The sequence below is a fragment of the Eucalyptus grandis genome, chromosome 8 (genome assembly GCF_016545825.1).
Source record: "Eucalyptus grandis isolate ANBG69807.140 chromosome 8, ASM1654582v1, whole genome shotgun sequence".
NCBI lineage: Eukaryota > Viridiplantae > Streptophyta > Magnoliopsida > Myrtales > Myrtaceae > Eucalyptus > Eucalyptus grandis.
Window position 1 is genome coordinate 48,490,270 of NC_052619.1, and position 14,001 is coordinate 48,504,270.

The 14,001-nt window shown below is 36.5% G+C and overlaps 2 protein-coding genes across 2 annotated transcripts; both read left to right on the plus strand.

Moving 5' to 3' along the window:
* Window positions 1-6,214: 6,214 nt before the first annotated feature.
* On the plus strand, window positions 6,215-10,591 carry LOC104414839 (disease resistance protein RUN1-like). The gene is made up of 3 exons (XM_010026032.3): window positions 6,215-6,888; window positions 7,396-8,712; window positions 9,493-10,591. Exons 1-3 carry the CDS (start codon window positions 6,281-6,283, stop codon window positions 10,589-10,591), a joined length of 3,024 nt encoding a protein of 1,007 aa, XP_010024334.2. The 5' UTR covers window positions 6,215-6,280.
* A 713-nt stretch (window positions 10,592-11,304) lies between these two features.
* On the plus strand, window positions 11,305-13,096 carry LOC120286878 (disease resistance protein TAO1-like). Its single transcript, XM_039299456.1, has 2 exons — window positions 11,305-11,881; window positions 11,967-13,096. Exons 1-2 carry the CDS (start codon window positions 11,702-11,704, stop codon window positions 12,657-12,659), a joined length of 873 nt encoding a protein of 290 aa, XP_039155390.1. The 5' UTR covers window positions 11,305-11,701; the 3' UTR covers window positions 12,660-13,096.
* The last annotated feature ends 905 nt before the right edge of the window (window positions 13,097-14,001 follow it).

The window sequence follows — 14,001 nt, forward strand, 5'->3', positions numbered from 1 at the left end:
GTCCCCGTTATCCAAAGGAGGAAATTGGGGTTGTAGATCAAAAAGCCACCTGATTGGAGAGTGTAACTTGAGACTAATATCCCTGCACGGAGCTCAATTGGAACACAGAGGCTACCTTCACTTAAAAACACCCTTGGCGTGCATGTATGTGTGTGTGGGTATATATACACACACATATTAAAATAGATCATAAATATGTTTTTTAATCCATAAGATGATAGGCTGAGTTATTATATACATTAATTATATTTAAAAAATAGGTTATAAATAGATTTAAATATAACATTGGTGTTAAATGTGTTATAAATATGTTTATAACTTACTTAAATCAAATCTATCTCTATGACTTTTTCTTCATTCTCTCTCGCCCTCATTTGATATTGCGTTCACTCACTCCACACTCTTACTCTAATTTGGGTATAATTTTTTCTAGATTGGGTTAAATATGAAATATTTTAACAATATGAGTTGGATTGGATATGAGCCAGATTAGGTACAAGTCCTTAGATTTGTATTATATGGAAACGAGTCAAAACATGTTAAATGGTTCTATTTTTGGTTCGACTTGGCCTATCCGTCTGACGGGTCTAATACAAGAGGGAGTATTTTTGTTTTTTTGGAATAAGAATTTATAATTCTAGCCTCACAATTATTTGAATTTTGAGGGGTCCACATGCTAAGCATGTGTTTACAACTATCACTCCATAAACACTAGGTAGGATACTATGGGTAATCAGTTGCCGGTTCGAGTTAGTTTCACCTAGGAATTGGGAATCAAATCGGGAGAACCAGTGCCTAGTTTTTGGGACTGAGAATTAGATCAGGATAATTAGTTCCTAGTTTTTGGGACCATGGACCAGACCGGTTGGTCTTGGGATCGAGAATCGAATTGAATTGACCAGTTCGATCCAATGGAACCTATCACTTAGCAAAAAAAAATTAATTTTTTTTAAAAGGTACTAGAGTTGTCACTATTTTTAAGAAATCGAAAAAAATGAGTAAATCACCAGTTCCATTTTTATGGAACCGGAAACTAGATCATTACCCCCATAAACCAAACCAGATTGGTTGGTCTAGTCTAGTTCGAGCTGTTCTCAATTCGGTCGATCCATTATGCTCACTCCTATAAAATACTATTTAACCAAAAGATACGTAAATTAGATCAACAGGCCATTTCATCTGGCAATATAAAAGTGATTTTGGCAGTCTAGGGACGCTCTATTCTTCGGGCTTAAGCAAGGAAGTCGGCAGATGATTTTGTGCTAAAAAGCAAAAGGTGATCAGTGTAAATTCACTTGCCCATCTGCAAGAGTCATTTGTAGTGGGCCAAGGCAAAGATAAATTTATGAAAAAACGCCTTAAGGATATTTATTCACCAATAATTAAATAAACTTTATAAGTTTCGCCCAAGATGGATTTTAGTGGGTCCTTTATAAACCACTTTCAACCCATTTATTAAGCACACTTTGGTCCTCCTTCGCCAATCTCATCTTTCTATTCGATTTTGTGACTCATGACCTTCTCCCTTTGGTTACTTTGCTTCCGTAATCGTTAAGTTTTACTCAATCTCTAACTCACACAATTGCACTTTTGAGGAAACCCAAACTTTTACTACAATTTGCACACTCCCATCATAACTTGACCATCGAACTCCCGCACTATAATTGACAAGTTGGGTTGGTTTATGGAGCAATCCATTTTTCAAAGACAACAAATTAAGGAAAAAAATTGATAAAATTAGATTTCGACTTGGGTCGAGTTTGAATCAGATGCGAGATGGGTATGGATCACTAAATTTATATTGAATATAAATGGATCTATTTGGATAAGACAATGTCCGACCCGACCCACCCTTTATACTATTTAATGAAAAGATTGTTAATTAGTCCAAGTGGTTGGGATTGATGGGCAATTTTACCCAGCAATATAAAAGGAATCTAATTGCGCTCTGTTTTGTGTTTTTTTCTTTTGGTAAAGTCAAAGTAGAATTTCATTCGGTTTTGATAACATTTCATTTGCACCTACCCTCACCCTGCATCCAGAAAAGAGCTCGGCGAGTGGGTGGACAGACCAGCTAGGTTATGCATTCGTTCGTAACTTCGTATTCACCCCTAGTGCAAGGAAGTCGGCAGATGATGTTCGGCTTAAAAGCAAATGCAGATCAGTGTAAATTCGTTTACCTACCTCCAAGGGTCATCTGTGGTGGGCCCGCACGTGCTTCCTGCATCTTCGTCAAACATTATTACATATTTATATAACAATTATAAATATGCAAACCTCCGGGAAATGAATAAAGTAGAAACAAGACCGGTCGGCTCTGAAAAGATAATTTACGTTGCGCGTCCCGGTGCATCGAGCGTCGTTATGTCCATAGGATTCTCTTACTTTTTTAAAGTACCACATGGTAAGATTCGAGGAGTCAGTCCTCTTGATCCGCTCCTTGTATTCATTTAATTGCATTGCCAAGACATAAATATATCCATAAAAAAAAAAGCAAATTCTATTAATGAGTGTCTCACAATACTTATTCGTCACCAATTAAAGAAATTTTATAGTATGTTTTTTCCTCATATTATATTTAATCAATACCTCTAGAGTTTATTTGCTAACTGGTCAAATAGTACCTAATTAATTTTTTTTTATCCAGAAAAAAAAAGAAATTCATTTGGTAACTTTTTTATTCCCAAAACATAATCAAGAAGTATACAAAAATTGCTTATTTGTTCCTGTGATCAATTCCAGAATCAAACCAAATTTTCCCCTCTCTCTCCTTTTTTTTTTCTTTCTTTTCTCTTCTTCTTCCTCATTGCTAGTTGGGTGAGCTTGTCGAAGCCTCGCCAAGCTAGGGCGAGGCCTAGCGAGGGTCGACCTCGCCCAAATCTGGCAAGGCCAAGCCTTCTCAAGCATCATTGCTAATGGCTATGAGCCTCGACACAGCAAGCCACGGCCAGGTCAGCCTCGCATTGGCTGGGTGAAGTCAAGCCTTGCCAGTGGCTAGGCAAACTCACCCAACCACTTGCAAGGCTCTAGCAAGGTCGTTGGACCTCGCCCAGTCGGTCGCCGATGGCTAGTGATCGGCTAGAGAAGAAGAAGACGGATGGAAAAAGAAAAAGAAAAGAAGAGAAAAAATAAAAGAAAAAAAGAAAAATATAATAAGTACTAAAAAATTAAAAGAAATTCTAAGTCGTAAAAGAATTTGAAATTGTATCAAATGCCTTTCTATCTCGAAGTAGAAATTTTGGATAATTACTAAACGTATTCAAATGCTCGAAACTCGTATAAGGAACATAATAAAAAAAAAAAAAAAAGGGAAAATTTCAAATAAGAATCCGAAATGAATCTATTTTCTCAAATAAGGACCAAAAGTGAATTTTGTGTCATATAAGGACCCGAAGTGGATCAATTATTTCAAATAAGAACCCAAAGTGAATTTTGTGTCAAATAAGGACCGGAGTGATCAAGTTAATCTCTTAAGGACCTTAGTTCACCGACGGACATTTTCCGGGGATTAAGATAAGGGCAATTTTGTCAGAAATTTGTGATTGGAAAAAAGGGAAAATTCTAAATTAATTAAGTTTAGGTTATTAATTTAGATGTTTACATTTTCTTCTTTCTTCTCCCCTACTGCTCCTCAACCAAATCACTACCCAATGATCATCACGACTCGATTTTCGTCGCTCCTTGCCTTACCCGATCGGTGAAAAATTTAGGTCTTCGCAAACAAAGAAAGAAGCATATGGTTTTCTTCTTGTTTTTGAATTCGTGCCTCAAGCGGCGGAGAATTTGGGTCTTCGACTTTGCGGAGGATGGGTACAAGGAATATGGAGAACTTTGGTCTTTGACTTTGCAGAGGATGGGTACAAGGAACGGGTAGACCGTAGAAAACCTAGGATTTTTTTGTTTTTGTTTTAGGATTTGTTAATTTTCCCTTTCTTTTTTTTTTTGGACAAAATTGCCCAAACTTCGGTGGTCAGAAATGTCACATGCTTGATAGCCAGCGAATATTTGGCTGACCAGCTCATATTCTTATTTGGAATTGATTCAACCACTTCGGGTCCTTATTTAAGACAATGGGTCTACTTTAGGTCTAAATCTAATACATAGTTCATTTCGGGTCCTTATTTGAGAAAATTGGTCAACTTCGAATCCTTATTTGGAATTTTCCCTAAAAAAAATCATTTGTAAGCAAAAATTATTTCGGGAAATAGAATGGTTACCAAATAAATCCTTAGTAGCTTGACCAAATCATAAAAAGAGAAGAATTTTTTTTTTTTTTTTTTTGGTTGAAAATTTTCGATTAGGATAAGAACTAAATTGGTTGAGGATAAATTTAGGTCAAACTTGGATTCTAGAAAAATTGATGACATAATATCAATTTTTTAGTAAAAAGATTATTATCACTCATCTATGAGCTCATGTCACAGTGTTTTGTGGTTAGAAGGTTGTCCTTGTCAGTTCTTCGATATATGTAAGTTAATATAAAACCATAATTTGTCTCTGTAGCTTTGAACTTTTGATGGCTAAATATGCAAGCCTTTAAAACCAATTATACTTGTTGGTCCCATACTTTTAAGAAATAACATATTTTAGGGCTTTGTTACGTGGTTTTAGTATCACAGCTAGTTCCTAAACTATTTTTTTTTAATGAAAAGTCAATTACTTTTGTCTTATTTTCATTCGAAATCATATGAAAATATCAAATCAAGACTAACTTTCAATTGTTGATTTCTACATTTAGAAATTTGCCCAATTATATTGACATTTCCATTAACAGATATACTTTTAAATCTTCTAACTACAACTTTAACTCACTATTTATAGGCAAAATATTCTGGAAATTCACTCGAGTCTAGCAATCCTAAAAAGTTCACATCACATAGATTGGAATGGGTTGTTGGCATCGCAGAAAGGCTATTAGGCATCGAGGCTGTCAAATCTCAACTCTTAAACATTAAGTGCCTTTAGAAAAAGTTCCTTCAATTATTGGTAATAAAACAACTGATAACAATTATAAACACTTACACACATCTAAATGTGATGTATCAAATTGATAATTCGCATCGTTTAAATTATAGTTGAAATGGAAATGTGAAAAATTGTACTTAAGATCCCATCATGAATGATACACATACTAATATTGCAGCAAAAACAAAGTACATGAACAAACAGCCCATTTACCATACACTTTAGTGCCAAAAATTTCAAAAAGTACAAGTACCATAATCGGAGAAAAATAAAATATTTAAATGCCAATAGTGATAAATTCTAGCCAAATTGCTAATGTAGCATTTTTCCGGCGAGATGAGTGCAAAATGATGTTGTGCAATGAAGTGCTCTGACTTGCGTGTTTGGTAATATTTATTATAAAATTACAACAAACCTAAAAATTGGGTGGGATTACTTTTAAATAGCTGTTATAACTGTAGAGATGTCGCGGCTATGAGGTGATTGTCAACCACCTTGTAAAGATTGCAACACTTATTTTCAAAGTTAAAGCTGCAATGATGAAAATGTACCAAAAATATGATGAATTAGAATACTCTGAAAAGTACAAGGACTAAAATGGTGACTTACATTTAGAGGCTTATATATGGAGGAGCCACATGACATAGCTAATATTGATTCAACAATTTTCAACAAATTCTAAATAGAAATTTGATAGAAAGACTTAAATTATCACGCCAGAATAGTGTGATTAGAATCATAATCAAAGAAAGAAAAATGGTCAAAAGTATTCTTCCAAATATATAGGTTCCAGGAATGTAATTTTCCTGGAATTAATTATGGATCTAGTGTCATTTGCTGCTGTTGATATCTCCAAGAATAAAATATAGGATCTCATGTGGGGTTGTCTCAAATATCGGGTGCTATTTCGACCGCACAGCCGTGTGCTATTTCGAATCCTTCTTGAATCAATGCCTAGACCTCACTTGAGCGTGCTGGAGGAGATGGAGCCCGCTCCCGCGTGGGGCTTTACCCCTTTCTACCCCCACGGCAAAAACGGCAAGGCCTCTCTCACGAATGAGAAAGTATGTATATGTATATACCACCTTCTCCGCTAAGGCTTCTAGCTCCCCCTTTCCCCCGAAAAAAAAAAATCGCAACTAAACAAAAACAAAAGCAAGAACCAAAACTAAAAAAGTAAAAAGAAAAAAGCTCCTCTGCTCGGGCAAATAAAAGGCATTTTCAAAATTTCCAGAATCATTTTGATATCCTTCGCACTTGAGAGTCCGACTTCAGAGGAGAAACTACGGGCAGAGTCAGTCGGGGCAAAGAAGAAATGCGTCGTCTCGTTCTTAGCAACCCTTTCGTGGCGGTTGTCGCACCGATCCTTCTCGGTGTGCTGGCGCACAAGCTTCTGAGTAAGAGGAGAGCAAGTGCGCAAAGAGACGCGGATGATCAGCATCCTGGTACGCCTAGTATTCCGATCCAGCCGAGTGAAAATGACTACGGCGTGTTCTTAAGCTTTCGAGGCAAAGATACTAGAGAGCGCTTTGTCGACCACCTCTACTGTGGCCTCGTCAATGCCGGGATCTGTGTCTTCAGGGACGATGCTGAGCTCCTCAAAGGCGAGGATTTGAGCTCAAATCTTCAGGAAGCCCTTGAGAACAGTAAGATTTTAATCCCGATTATCTCTGAGAATTATGCTTCTAGTAAATGGTGCCTTGATGTACTGGTTCGCATGATGGAGTGCCAAAAACACTTGGGGCGGTTAGTGTTGCCCATATTCTACAAAGTGGAACCTGCAGATGTGCGATATCAAACGGGTCATTTTGGACAGGCATTTCATCGTTCTCAGGCGCGTTTAGCCCAAAAGGTGGTTGTGCACAAATGGAAGCAAGCTCTCGGAGAAGTCAGTTCCTTACGAGGATGGGAAGTTGCTAATGGGTAGGTACTTTGACGATATCAACACCAATCAAATCGTAATTTTCTTTATGGATCCGATTCGTTTGTTTTAATGATGGAAGTTTTTTGCTATAATACTTTGCCTTCCTTTATGCAAGGATTTTCTAGCTTATATTTTGCCTATTTCTACCTACATAAAGGCAGCATTACTGCGTTTATCTTTACGAATAAGAATGTGATAATTACGACGACCGACGCCTCTAAAAGAAAAATAAATAAATAAAAGAAGAAGAAGGAGTAAAAGAGACTGCTTGAAAAGCTTCATTAGCCTCAATCTCTTTCTAATAAATTACGATAAACCCTGAAAAGAAGTTATGAGTGGGTCTTGTGGAGCAACCACGGGATTGCTTTACCCCTTTCCTCTGAGCAAATAAATTAAGAAATGGAAGTGGCGGAAAGATTATAAGTTTTCCAAATTATCCCCGAGTTCTATTGTTTGTGCTATCGTTAGATAATACTTATGTCATTGAACTCATTTTTATTTGACAGGAGTGAAGGAGAATTGGTAGAATTGGTTGTGCACAATGTTTTGAAAGAGTTGAAGAAAGCGGTGGAGTTGGTTGTTAGTGATTATCTGGTTGGCATTGACAGTTCTGTGGAGGAGGTTATGGAATTGGTAAATAAGAATGCTAGTGCTACCATGCGTGTGGGAATTTATGGAATTGGGGGAATTGGTAAGACGACTCTTGCCAAAATTATATATAACAAGTTGTCCAATCAATTTGTGCATCGTAGCTTCATTCCAGACATCAGGGAATCATGTAATTGTAATGGTATTAATTACTTGCAAAATAAATTAATCTTTGATATGCAGAAAGAGAAAATTCAATTTTGTAATAGCGACGAAGGAATCAAGTACATATCATCTAGGTTAAAAGATAAGAAAGTTCTCATTATTCTTGATGATATGGATACCGCTAATCAGTTAGAGGCTTTGGTTGGAAATCCTGTTTGGTTTGCGTCAGGAAGTAGGATTTTTGTTACCACTAGAAATGAGAGTGTTCTTGATAGGACTGGAGTGGACATCAAGTACGAACATAAGCAAATGGATGAGGAGCAATCTCTTATCCTATTTTCTAGACATGCATTTCAAAGAGACTGTCCTCCAAGTGAAATTTTAGCTCTCTCTCGTCATGTGGTATCTACAACGGGAGGAATTCCCTTGGCTATTGAGGTTGCAGGTTCATTTTTGTGTGATAAACCATCACCAATTTGGGAAGAAACAATACAGAAGATGCAAAATATACCTTACATGGCAGTGCAAACAAAGTCAAGGATAATTGATGTAGAAGTGGAGGAGGATCAAAGAAATGTGGAAGATGTGAATCTTGCCACGTCTAGTCCTTCCATACTGCCAAGTGAAAATGATTATGAAGTGTTCTTGAGTTTTAGAGGCGTAGATACTCGAAGAGATTTCACTGACTATCTCTACAGTAGCCTCATCGATGCTGGAATCCGTGTCTTCAAGGATGATGATGAGCTCCGCGTAGGCGAGAGATTGAGCGAAGATCTTATGCAAGCCATTAGGAACAGCAACATTTTGATCCCAATTATCTCTGTAAATTATGCTTCTAGCAAATGGTGTCTTGATGAACTCGTTCAGATGATGAACTGCAGGAAATGCTTAGGGCACATAGTGTTCCCTATATTTTACAAAGTGGAACCTGCAGATGTCCAAGGTCAAAAGGGTTGTTTTGGAGAGGCATTTCATTATTCCGGAAGGCGTTTCGATCCAGACTCTACGGAGGAATGGAAGCAAGCGCTGAGAGAAGTCAGCTCCTTACAAGGATGGCAGTTTGCTAATGGGTACTTCATTCTTTAACCAGCACTTTATTTACTTTGACGATGTCAACACCAGTCAAATCATAATTTTTTGTGGATCTGATTCATTCATTTTAATGAGGTAACTCCTTTACTATAAAATTTTGCCTTCCTTTATGCAAGGATTCTCTAACTTATATTTTGCTTATTTCTACCTACATAAAAGCAGCATAACTGTGTTTATTCTTACGAATAGGGTTTGGATTATTATGATGACTTACGCCTCTGAAAGAACCCAAAAGAAGAAGAAGACTGTCTTATTGGTTTAGTAAAATATTTTCTAGTGCATTTTTTCCATCTCGAACACATAATTTCTATCTCGTACATCTGCGCAAAATAAAACAATTTTCTTATGCTGAGGAAACACATTTGTTCTTCAACTTCATGTCGAACTCCACTTTAGATTAATTAACAACATAGAACATAGATACTCAAAAGGGAAAATAGAAAAAAAAAAATACTTCCTATTATGATCCATATCCTTAATGGACCACAGATTTTGAACTTTTATTCGGATCCTTAATATGTGCAGAACTTAAAAGCTTCTTTAGCCTCAAATCTTTTTCTGATTAAGTACGTTTAGAGTAACCCTGAAAAGAGGTTATGGGTGCATCATGTGGAGCAACCACGGGATTGCATTACCTACTTTTATCTTAGAGATAAGATAATAAATGGAGGTGGGAAAAAGATTTATAGGTTTCCAAATTATCCCCAAATTCTATTTTAGTGCTATCGTTCATATCATTGAACTCATTTTTTTGACAGGTATGAAGGAGAATTGGTAAAATCAGTTGTGCAAGATGTTTTGAACGAGTTGAAGAAAGTGGTGGAATTGGATTTTTCTAAGAATTTGGTTGGAATTGATAGTCATGTGGACGAGGTTATGAAATTAATAAATAATAGTTCTGGTGCTACCTTATGTGTGGGAATTTATGGAATGGAGGGCATCGGTAAGACGACTCTTGTTAAAGTCATCTACAACAAGCTATTGAATCAATTTGAGCATTGTAGCTTCATTGCAGACATCAGGGAATCATGCAATCGCAATGGTATTAGTTACTTGCAAAATCAATTAATCCGTGATATATTGCGAAGAAATATTCGATTGCATAACACAGATCACGGAATCCACATCATCTCATCTGAGCTTAAAGATAAGAAAGTCCTCATTATTTTAGATGATGTGGATACCATTGATCAATTAGCGCCTTTGACTGGAAATCCTAATTGGTTTGCACTAGGAAGTAGGATCTTTGTTACCACTAGAGATAAGAGTGTTCTTAATAGGGCTAGAGTGGACATCAAGTATGAGCTTGAGGAAATGGAGGAAGAGAAATCTCTAGTCCTATTTTCTAGACATGCATTTCGAAGTGACTCTCCTCCTAGAGAGTTTTCAGCTCTCACTCGTCTTGTGGTATCTATAATGGGAGGGCTTCCCTTAGCTCTCAAGGTTATAGGTTTATTTTTGTGTGGAAAACCAGAAAAACTATGGGAAGAAGCGATACATAGGATGCAAAAAATGCCTCAAAAGGAAGTGCTAGAAAAGTTGATGATAAGTTATGAAGGATTGGGGGAGGATCAAAGGCAAATGTTCCTGGATATTGCTTGTTTTCTAATTGGGAGTGATGCAAGAGTTGCGTACTACATGTGGGATGCTTGTGGCTTTTCTGTGGAGGAAGGAATTGGAGTACTGAGATTTCTGTCGTTCATAAGTATTGGGAATAATCATGAGCTCATAATGCATGATCAAATGAGAATTCTTGGTAGGGAAATTGTGCGTGCAGAAAACTACCACAAACCTCACGAACGTAGTAGATTGTGGGATTACGAGGAAGCCTTGGAAGTGCTAAAGAGCAAAAGGTAACTTTCTATTTTTCTTTTGCTCCCGTAATCTATGTTCTCTTGTTTTAAATGATGTCAGTTATTGTGCTGGTATTATATTATTGACGTGATTAGGAAAAGGAGGTTGCTCTTTCTTAGTAAGTACTGCAGTTTCTCCTCAAATTTCTGCCTTTGTAGTTTAGAAAAGACATGACCACGAACAGCGAACCCACTCACGAACACAATGTAGATAACCGACCAGCGAATGCTTAAATGTAGATTTTTCCAGTTTCGCAATTAAGCTTAATGTAACTGAGGTGACTCTTATCCTGTGTGATTGTTAGCGAACATCTATGATATTGTTAACTAAATCCAAAATAATCATCCTCATTAATTTTGAAATTTAGTTAATGCAACTGAAATAGAATTATCAGTCATCCTCGTTGATTTAGTAAGTTATACATCAGTTATTTTGTTGTATTCGTAAGTCACTTGTTCATGCTCATTCATATATCATCTTAAATGACTTTGATAGGAATATTCAAGGAAGAGAAAAGGGGGAAAAATCACTAAAACGTACAAACTCCTCTTCCTTCATGTGATATTACAGATGCGCGCTCTTTTTTTTTTTTTTTTTGCCCCTACTAGTCAGAGAGCGCACAGATTGTTTGCGAAGACAAAAGATTAAGAGAATAATTAAAGAAAAAGCTACGTTGGAAGATTTGATTTATTTTCAAATGACCGTTTTCAATTATCGGGGATTGAAAATTTTTAAATTTGATTTTGAAAGTGTCGGTGAAATTGAAGAACCACCTCGTACATATCTCGATAACTTTCAGTTAGGGTTTTGTCTATTGTTTAATGATGGCATTAATAAATTTTTGCATGGACTTTTATGGAAAATTTTAGGAATGAGTCTGAAACTGAAAATTGGTATCAAGTTTACTGGTATATTAAGTAGAAATAATTGATATTATTTCACTGAGTTGGTAAGATGCAACATTTGTGATCCTCGGTTATGTACTTGTAGGGAACCGGAAGGATTCAAGCCATTTGTCTAGAGGAAGGCAACTCTAATTTTATATATGATCAAGGGAGAAGCACAATTACGGATGAACTATTTAGAAACTTATCGAACTTGAGGTTTCTTCACATGAGTGATGTGAATCTTGGCGGAGAATTTAGTGATTTATTTTCTCAGTTAAGATGGCTCAAATGGGGGAACTGTCCCTCAAATTTTGAAGCACGCAAATTTCATGCAGGGGAATTAGTCATACTCGATTTGTCAGGAAGCCCGATTTCAGATGTCTGGCAGGGATGGCATTCAATGATGGTATGATATAAAAATACATTCTTTTTGTTTTCTTTTGAGTGGGAATAACTCCTTGCTGACCCCCATGATATAATCTTTCTTGTAGAAGGCAGAAAAGCTGAAAGTTCTCAACCTCACAAGTTGCCATTCCTTAAAAAGGACTCCTTACCTCTCATCTTTTCAAAGATTGGAGATTTTGATCCTCAGAGATTGTAGCAACTTAGAGCAAATTGATAATTGTATTGGAAACATGGAGAATCTCGTTTCCCTGGACTTGAGTGGATGTTCTGGTCTTAAGGAGCTCCCGCTTCAAATGGCTAATCTAGAACAATTGAAGGAACTTCTTCTAGATGAAACAACGATGCAAGAAATACCTTCCTTCATTAGTTATCTAAAGAAGCTAGAGACACTTAGTGCCAGGGACTGCAAATCATTAATTGGATTTCCGGACTCGATAGGCAATTTGGTGAATTTGTCGACCCTTGTCTTATCAGGTTGTGTTGAGCTTGCAACACTTCCACACAGCATTGGGTCCCTTGAGAATTTACGGTGCTTGTCATTGGGAAGCTGCCAACAATTGAGAGAGATTCCCAGTTGGATTGGCAGTTTGAAATTGTTGACTCAACTGGACTTGAGTGGATGTTCACGTATTCAGCAGCTACCGCCTCAAATTGGTGAACTAAAACAACTGGAGGAACTTCTTCTAGATGAAACTGCGATACAAGAAATTCCGTTCTTCATCAGTTCTCTAGAGAAGCTAGAGATGCGGAGTGCCAATAATTGCAAATTAACTCTTTAAGCTATTTAGTGAATTTATCGATCTTTGTCTTATTAGGTTGTGTTGAGTTTCCAGATTTCTTGACAGCATGGCGTTTCTTGTGATTTGGTTATCATTGGGATGCTGTGATGGGTTGAGAGAGATCCCCACTCAATTGGAAAGTTGGAATTGTTGACTCAGCTGGACTTATCGCGGACAAGGATCACGGAATTGCTTGAAGGGAGTTCTGGATATCTGTAACAATAGCATAGAAAAGCTACCATATGGTATTGGAAGGTTGAAAAAGCTCTGAGAGTTATATGCATGATAATGCTCGAATTTGGGAGGGGAATACCAAGCATCCGTAATCTTTCTTCTTTTAAGTTGAGTGCATTTTGATTTAATGCCCAATAATCTGGAATTCATGTGGATTTTTATTCAAATGAGTAGTTTGTGATTTAGGTTGTTTTCATGATGAAGTGGGAGGTGCAGTATCATTTATGGTCTCTGCTCATATGGTGAAGTTTAGGACCATATCGATGCTGTTGATGATAGTGTTGTCTGCACAGCTTCCTTAAATAGCGCCCTATCTGCTACCGATGCTTGGAAGATCGTTAGAAGTAGCGGTATTGAATAACTTTTGTCGGAATATTTAAAAATAAATTATATTTTTATATAATAATTTAATTTTTAGAACGATTGACAGTGATTTTATAAAATTTCACATGATAGAATAGGTGGAAGTCTTGAGTTCGAATTTTTCCAGGTCACATTTGTCTCCTCAATTAAATTTACACGCTTAGTGCTAGGTAGAAGATCAAATTAAGCATGGGGGAGAGTGTGAGAATATTGAAATAATTGAAAAATGATAATGAACTATAAATTATATCAAACGAAAAAGAAAACTTGACTTTATTTTTTCAAAAGAGACCATGTAATATAAGGGATACGTAGTAGTTGGGGTTTCGATTGCAAGAGTCAAGGTTTCTCGTGTTGTGGAAAACAAGTAATTGGAAGATAAAATAAATAGAGAGGAAATAAATCACATACCAAATTTATATGATTCGGTTGGTGGGACTTATTCTCCGAAGAGAACACCAAATGATTTCACTATAGATCAAACGATGTAACGAAGATCTCAATCATACTTGAGTTACTCAAGCATTCTCATTGTATCTTAACTTACAATTACATTTAAAAACTCACATAGTGTTTACCCTTTGCAATTTTTTAGAAAATAATATCTCAATTTCACAAAGGATATCACAAATCTTACCACAAGATTCATGGACTTCAAAACACTTGCAATTTCTTCATGGTGTAATTCACGAAGAAGCAGTCTTTTGATACATTTTGCGAAGATCATTAAATAATATCAATGTAA